Source organism: Cryptomeria japonica, chromosome 2, assembly GCF_030272615.1.
Source record: "Cryptomeria japonica chromosome 2, Sugi_1.0, whole genome shotgun sequence".
NCBI classification, from domain to species: domain Eukaryota; kingdom Viridiplantae; phylum Streptophyta; class Pinopsida; order Cupressales; family Cupressaceae; genus Cryptomeria; species Cryptomeria japonica.
In genome coordinates this window covers 221,616,910-221,625,655 of record NC_081406.1, presented here as the reverse complement: position 1 = coordinate 221,625,655, position 8,746 = coordinate 221,616,910, and the positions used below count along the sequence as shown (strand labels likewise).

The 8,746-nt window shown below is 31.5% G+C and overlaps 1 protein-coding gene across 1 annotated transcript; it reads right to left on the bottom strand.

Annotated features, from left to right (window-relative positions):
- Positions 1-1,979: 1,979 nt before the first annotated feature.
- Positions 1,980-4,859, bottom strand: LOC131037131 (probable pectinesterase 53). The gene is made up of 5 exons (XM_057969174.2): positions 4,085-4,859; positions 3,369-3,558; positions 2,895-3,101; positions 2,509-2,744; positions 1,980-2,384 (listed from the first exon to the last, which is right to left on the bottom strand). Exons 1-5 carry the CDS (start codon positions 4,462-4,464, stop codon positions 2,198-2,200), a joined length of 1,200 nt encoding a protein of 399 aa, XP_057825157.2. The 5' UTR covers positions 4,465-4,859; the 3' UTR covers positions 1,980-2,197.
- Between the last annotated feature and the right edge of the window lie 3,887 nt (positions 4,860-8,746).

Genomic DNA, 8,746 nt, shown 5'->3' with positions numbered 1-8,746 from the left:
AAACCTGGGACATGATTGGGAAATGTAGTCATATGTGCAAGATGTGCTGACTTTTAGATGGCTTTGTAATAGGGGAAAGGACCCAGTTGTTGAGCATGTACCAATTGTTGTGAGGGTTGTTGATACCTTTTGTTCCAAAAATTGAACAAATAAAACCTATTGTTTGAAACAAAAAATATCATTTTTTGTTAGGAAATGTACCAACAATTGTTAGGAAATGTATCAGTAGTTGTTAAGAAATGTACTAACATTGTAAAAAGTAACCAATCAAGTGATGCCATATCAGCTGCACAACTATTGGGGTCTCTTTTGCACACCTATTGGTCTCACTTTTTTTTTGGTTGTTTTGGACACCTTGGCAAAAAGCATGTTGATGTGGCATCATATTTGATGATGTGGCCCTGAAACCTTAGTTATAAGCAGGGGACTTGCCAAGTAAGCTGCTGTAAAAAAATTGGAGTGATTTGAAATTTCCAAGTAGGATTTTGAGAAGCGCGAAGTTAAGGTGCACAACTACTAGATCCTTTCCCCTAGTTAAATGTGCTCTAGTAATTTGTAAAACAATAACATTTTGGTCAAAATAATTCACTTGTCTACCTTTTGTCCCCTAATTTAGTTCACTCACCCAAAAAATGGACCCCATTTAAGTGAAAATGGTGTTTTAAATATGTAGGTTGAGCAAAAAGGTTTTATGCTTGATCAAAAAAAAAAAGTAACATTTATTTACAAAAATAAATAAAATTATTGAATAGATCTGACAAAACAATATGGGGAAAAATATTTGGGTCTTTCTAATTATTCACTCACCCAAAAAAAGGACCCCATTTAAGTGAAAATGGTGTTTTAAATATGTAGGTTGAGCAAAAAGGTTTTATGCTTGATCAAAAAAAAAAGTAACATTTATTTACAAAAATAAATAAAATTATTGAATAGATTTGACAAAACATTATGGGGAAAAATATTTGGGTCTTTCTAATTATGAAATGTGTATCATTTATAAGTTGATTTAGTGGTCTTGGAAATCAATGCAAATCTTTATATCTGATTTTTCGCTATCATAACGTATAAAAAATATATATTGGCTTTGAAGAGAATTATTTCATCTTATTTTATTTTTGATATGCTTAGTATTGATTGAATTTGATGTCTATCTTGACTTTAATAAAAATAAATTATATGTGATTTGATTAAAACTGTATTAATTTTATTGATTACAATAAATATTATTTGGCATTTGCAAGTTTTATAAAATAGTATTAATTTTATTGATTACAATAAATATTATTTGGCATTTGCAAGTTTTATTTGATTTTGAGTATGTTGAACATAGAAATGAAATTGATTTGATTTTTAAGTATAAAAAGATTCATTTAATTTGATTTTAAGTCTGAACTATATAGATCCATTCATCTAAGAAGATAAACTCTCTTCTTCTTTCAACTTTTTTTCTGGTCAAAATAAAACAAAATAACTGATTGAAAGCTATAAAAATATTAAAACAATTTGCATATCAAACACTAAAATACTGTCATACCAGGTGGTACTAAATTGCTTGTAAATGAGGCTGTCGGGTCGTGATTGAATATTGATATTTTGAGTAATAAAACCAGAACATGGTATTTATTTATGGAAATTGTACATGATGTACATGGTATGCTTTTTGGAGTTGGACAAAAGTGTACCTGAAACATATCACAACTTTACAGGTTTTATATTTTAAATTGGAGAGATCGACAAGAGAAAAAGGTTAAATTACAATTTCGATTTTGTCACTTTCTTGTGAGTCCATTCCAGGACTGAATGTGTAAACTTAATGGAGCTTTTGAGCACTCATGAAAACATTGACTTCTTTTAATTCAATGCAACTTTTTCATTACCAATAAGATATATGTTGATGTACAGCAGAGCATTAAGGGTGAGAAAGTAATATAATCATTAATCAAAATTTTCATATGTTCTCATACATTGCACCATTTCAGTGAAATGAAATAATTGTCGTATTAAAATTTCTTCATTCGCCTTACACATTTGGAAAATTTTTAATGAAGGCAACCGATACAACTAGCTATTACATTGGCTCTCTGGCAACTGATCTAGATGCTCTGCACTTCAATTAATGCAGGCATTAAATACAGGGGCTGATCTCCAGTGTGAAGACTGCAGTTGAAATGAATGAATTGTTTGATTGAAATTTTGACTAGCAGATGAGAGGGGGTATGAGAAGGGATAGGGATGGGTTGCCCATAAGCCATTTTGTGCCTCTGATGAAGGAAGTGGAGAAGAAAGGTGAGGCCTCCTCAGCACTAAGAATCCTTCCCCACTGCACTCTGCCTGTTGTATTTGCTCCAGGTCCTCTGCATTTATACTGGGCATAGTACACAGTCCTGCACACATTTTAGGAAATAAATGGTCATAACATGAGTTTACATGTGCCTTTAATAATATGACCTGCAGAATCTACAAGAGGGAGTCTACATGCTTTGAAGGGGTTGTGTGAAGTATACCCACTTTTCTCTTTCTGGACATCCCCAGTCATTCCAGCCCTCTGGAAGAACAATGCTATCCATGTAAGTATAGCCAAATATCACCCTGGAATGGTCTCCCCATGCTCTACCTAGATAGACCAAGCCAGATCCAGTAATTCTACAGTTTAAGAAGGAGAAGCCACTAGCCATTGAGGCTCTGCTTCTCTTTTGTGCTGTAAGGGCTGCAACTCCTTTAGCTATGGACTGGATAAGACAATTCTGATTGGAAAAACAATAGTATTTAATCAGTGTTGATCAAGTTTCAAATAAAATTGCATTAACCAAATGTCACACCTAATCTAAATAAAATCAGAGTTGATTTATGAATGTATTAGTTTAGTATCAAGTTCATTTTGAATGGTAGCAGACCGCATAGAGTGACCTTCCATAACCAAAGATAAAGTCCATTGATCCCTGTATGAAGCAGCTCTTGAAATAGTGCAGGCCCTTATGATCATACAGGGTATCCTGAGTTCCATAGAAACTGCAATTGTAGAAGGCTGCCCTGCTGCCAGAGATTCTCAGAGCAACTGCTTGCCCTCCCTCACTTCCTTCTTCTGGATAAGGAGCTGTGTTCTGTGTACACACACCATTAAACATTATACACAGAAAGCACTAACATTCAGTCTAGACTACATATGATGACCAAATATTAGTCAATTTATTGCAATTTTGAGAAGGGGAATTCAAAGTCATGAGGAAATGGCTATACAGCCCCTACAATGTACCAATGTAAAGTTATTATGTATAAGAATAACTAATACATTGGTGTGTTCTAGAAACTGGATAGCCATTCCCAAGTCCTGACACACAAATGTAGTTTATTCAGTCAAGGAAATCAACCTCAAATCTGATGTTATAAGCTATAAAGTAATCAGAGTTCACAGCCACAGTAGCACTGTGGAATGTTTTCATTGTCTGGCCATCCTTTCCTACAGTGGATGCAGTGTCATTGCCTGTTATAATTGGCTGCTCTGATTCATCTCCCACAAAGGTCACAAATGGCTTGGCTCTGGGCACCAATATCTTCTCCCTGCACCATGAAATTGGAAAAAAAACAAAAAAAAAACTGATTAGCTAATTAGCAACAATGCATAATTGCATTAGAGAATTTGATACATCAAATATCATCTCAGGAGTCTGTGACTAATGAATACCATATCTCATGCTCTGCTTGATATTTACTCTGTTCAAAGAGATGAAAAGATGAGATTGAAGCTAGCCAGATTACATAGAATAGTGACGATTTTGGATTAAAAATCATCACTTAGAACTAGCTATTTTTTAATTTGAATTCACACAAAAGTTTCTTACTAAAGAACTTAGTAAGACATATGAGCACCAGAACACAGGATTAAAACTCAGATGTTGAAAATCATAAATTTAACATATCAGTTTTCCACAATCTATAATGTTACTTGCTGTTGTTTCTTAATATTATTGTGTGTATTTTTTGTATCAACATTTCAAATCGCGTTCTGTAATTAACCATCAGACTGTTAGAGAATATAACCCAAAAAAAATTCAAATTCCCTGATAATTCAATGGCAAGTTCTGACCTATAAATTCCAGCTTTGATATATACAACAGTTCTCCTTGTATTATTAATATCAATACTGTGCACAGCATCTCTGATGGTTGTGAAATCTCCCCTTCCACTTGGGCAGACTATAATTACTCTCTTATTCTTCTCAGCCTCTCTAAGTTTCTTCTCAAGTCCACTTAATGAACTACTCCCCCTATCCTCATCCCTCACATTATAACCCAAATTGCTACTTCTCTGTAGAATCTGCCATGAAATCCATTCATCATAATCTTTCTTCACTTCTTCAAGAGCAGACTGCTTATGACGCTCAAAACTCCACCCACTACCAAACCATGAAAAACAGTTCACCACCATGAACATCAAAACAACTTTGAACAACATCTTGGCTGCCATACTCAAGAAAACAACTTTTTTTTCTCAAAAATCAAAGTTCATATATTGATCTCAGACTTTATGATTACAGTATACTTTTACGGCACAGAAACCCGTGCCTGATCACTCAAACTTAGAAGTCTTTATCAAAAGAATTGCCTATAATTAGACAATTGTAGGCAACGGTTTACATTATTTCTCTACTTTTTGCTATACTCTCTCTATATATAAAAACTACCGTATTGCCAACGGTCATTTGACAGAATTTTTCTACATACAAACAAACAAACAGATACTTTCTGAGAAAAATGTTGCAGAGTTTCTTTGTGACTGTTGGAGAATACTAAGCATGTGAATCATGCTATTCAGCTCTTCACAGCCAATCCAGGGCAACGTTCACTTCTACGATACTGAGATACCTAATGTGTATATCCATGAACGACATATATACAGCTAGATACGCATTTGGATCTGCTGCGGGTCCCATCGAGCACGTGATGGACATTAGCTTGCGCTCTGCTTCAGGCGTGGTAGAAGGATAGTGCACATTCTTCTGCCTTTCAATTGTATAAATTTTAATAATGTGATAATTAACAATTTAACACCATTAATCTTTCACAGTTCAACAATGGTTGGATTCAATTTATTTCTGATCATATTTTATAATGATGAGGTTGAGGTTGGTCTGGAGAAAAGAATGGAAAAGACATCTACTAAATTTTTCCTAATCGTTATTATTTATTTTGTTCTCTGGATTGTTACTAAGTTTTTTCATTCTTTTCTCTAACTCAATCTCATCATGATAATGGATTATGGAATATGATGAAGCCACATTCATTTGGTTAAAGTTAATCCATCTTGATAATGGTTTATTTATATATACAAAAATTAATAATTAATTTAAATTAAAATTTAAAATTTGAGATAAATAATTTTTTAATAAATATATTATTAAATATTAGACTAAAATTTGTTCATGAATTATATTGTTAAAAATGTTAAGGTTATTGAGATTTTCTTATAGTGTGTTGGTTAAGTGGTGGTATTGTGACCACCAAGGTTCACACGCCCACTCGACCATTGTGATCGCAAGGCTTGTGTCTTCATTGATCCAGTGTGCTTGCAGGTTTGAGCCTTAGCATTGTTATATAGAGATAAGGTCCCGCGTTTGTGGCCTCATTCATTCTTAGCACTCTTTAAAAAAATAAAAAATAAAAAATGTTAAGATTATTTATTATATTTCATTCTAGTTTAAATATATATGTATACAATCTATATTCCTAAATACTAAATTACACTTCAACTTACACAATGGATTCATAGAATAGATAATTACAATAGATTCACTATAGTTGTATCTATGTCAAAAGTGGGTGGTGGTTACAAATATTATTTGGAAACTTGTTATGTGAGGATTGTGTTCTTAGTTAAGTGCATAGATTAATTGATTTAATAATGATAAATTAAGTTCAAATAAAACATACAACTTTTCCTATGTTTAGAATGATTATGCAAGTGAATGGTACAATTATGTTGTTCTATGATGTTTTTATAATATTCTCATATGAATGTTCTTGTAATATTTTTCTATAATGATAATAAATGAAGACATGTTCCTAGATAGGCAATCCTAATGTACAATTTGAAATAGATTTTATTTCAATCTATTCATAATGCTTAATAAATGTTCAAATTTAAAAATTTGATGTACAAATTCATATACTTGAAAGTGTTCTAAATCAATTTTCAATCTATAACTTTAAACAAATATGACAAATAATAGAAACCACAAATTAAATCAAAACTATTATAATGCATAAATTAAATGAGATTTAAATAAAATTATTTATTAAATTCTATTAAAAATATACTAATTTATATACTCATCAATCCATAAAAAAACAAACGAATAACAATAACCCTAAAATATAAAAATTTGAATTTTTTTAATCATACATAATAATAGAAAATAAGTGGTTTAACATGAGATTCCTAAAGTGAATGATTATTTATGAATTTTACCACTTATTGCCATTATAGGGAAAAGTGCCATATATAATAGTTGTTTAATTGTAGCCTTGTTAGGTGGTGAGGATAGTTGTTTAATTGTAGCCTTGTTAGGTGGTGAGGATAGTTGTTTAATTGTAGCCTTGTTAGGTGGTGAGGTCCAACAGTTTGACATTTAATTGTCATTTTGTGCTAGCGGGTAATCCTCCTAAAAATGAGAAAATATTATTTATTTAAAAAATGTATAAAGTAAATAAAAGGTTAAGATTGTTTTTTTTTTAAATTAAGAGGATGATTATGTAATTGATTTAGATTGTGCAGAAGTGTTCAATAATTAATTTTAAATTTTATAAGTTAAGGCTAAAGTGATTTATATAGTTGATGTGTTTCAACAAATTGTTTTGTTATTAAATAAGATTATGTGTTATTTTGTCTTGATTTTGCATGATTTTTTCATGTCTATATTGATTCTACTTATAATTGTCACTTGTCTCTAAGATTTGTGTTCCTAGTTCATAGTTTACACTTTTTCATACTAAATCAATGTTAATGAACATCTTTGGAAGTATGTTGTGTTTAGATTGAAGTTTTTAACTTTCGTAAGCCTTGCTCAAACCATTTTTGTTATTTTTTAGAAGAATTTGAAAGTATTAAAGACATGCAAGATATGATATGTTTAGTGTAGCATTTATTGATTCAAATATAGAGTGCTCTATATAATTTGATGTTCTTTACTAGTGATCAAATGTCACTCTCTATGATAATGTTTGGTTGAGATGGTGAATGATAGTGTGTCATAAGACTTGTTAAAAACGACATCCTAGGTGATAAATTCATATACTTACATGTGTAAGCTAACTAACAATAATCTTTTTAAAGGGAATTGGCTTGGGTTGATTGGATGTTAAGTTTAAAGAAACTGAATATAACTGTGAAAATTTTATCTAGGAGATGGAGTGACATTCACAATTTAATCCAAGATGAGAAAATTGATGGTTATATTGTGGGTAAGTGCACCAAGATGGGGGACCAAAAAGGGGTCTTAAGTTGCCAATTTGTTTTTCCGAAATCAGCGAAGTCTGAACTTTGATGAGAAAATGAAGATAGTTACACTCAAAATGTGAAGGTGCAACAAGAACAAGAGTTGTAATGTTCCAAGTCTACTTTCTAAACTACTAATTTTGTTTTGAAAATGGTGGAGATTAAGGGTTTCAGAAAGGGAAGCACGCAAAGTGGTCCTATTTTTTTCAAAAAAAAATAACATAGTGCCTAATGTGCTCCCCCTAAAATGTCAATTTTTTTTTGAAATTTCAACATTTCTTTAGTGAGAAATTAGCTAATATCATGTAGTTTATGCTAGATTTCTTGACTATTTTTAATGAATATATGATTTTTTACTAATTTTTGAAGTGGACACATCCTAAAAAATAGAAATTTGAGTGTGCTCGAGCCCCATAAAATTTGTGAAAACTAATCAAAAACCATTTTTTAAAATTTTGTAGAATGGAGTCTAGTTTCTAAAGAAATAATTTGTTTCAAAATTTAATGACTAAGTAAAAATCTATGCCCAAAATATGACATGTTGGTTTTTGACAAAAAACAGACACATTAACAAAAGAAATTAGAGATGAAAATCTTAACATAATCAAAATGTGAAAAAAAATATGTGGTTGAATAGCTAAGAGAGAGCTTAACATCATTGTGGTGTTTATTTTTGCTTGCATTTAAACATGTGAAACCTTAATAGAGAGCACAAACAAAAATGTGAGAAATTTTTGCATGTTTTCAAAAAAACACGTCTCAAGCCTAAGAAGGTTGTCTAAGCCTTTGGGTTGGATGCCTAAGGCAAATCCAAGCTTAAGAGTTGGTGTTTCCCTAGGAAAACACTTTGCCACATGCCAAACTTGGCATGCACCAAATTCAAAAAATATATTTTTGAAGTTTGGTGCACGCCAAATTTGGCATACACCAAACTTAAAATACATTTTTTTGGCAAGCGCTAAATATGGTACACACAAAATGTATTGAATTAAAAATTTCTTCATCTCGCTCATTTTAGTATGTATTTGTCCTTTCTTATACTTTAAGTTATATTTTATTTATATATTAGCAAGATGTTTGAGAGTGGTTTCAGATCTCTAGGAGTTATAATATAGATTCTAGTTTTTAGAATATCATATAAATTTCAGACTTAGTCAAATTTTAGTAATCAACATGCTCGTAGCAACTCTCTCTCTCTCTCTCTCTCTCTCTCTCTCTCGTAAGGAAGTTAAGTACCAAAACAACTTCCTACACT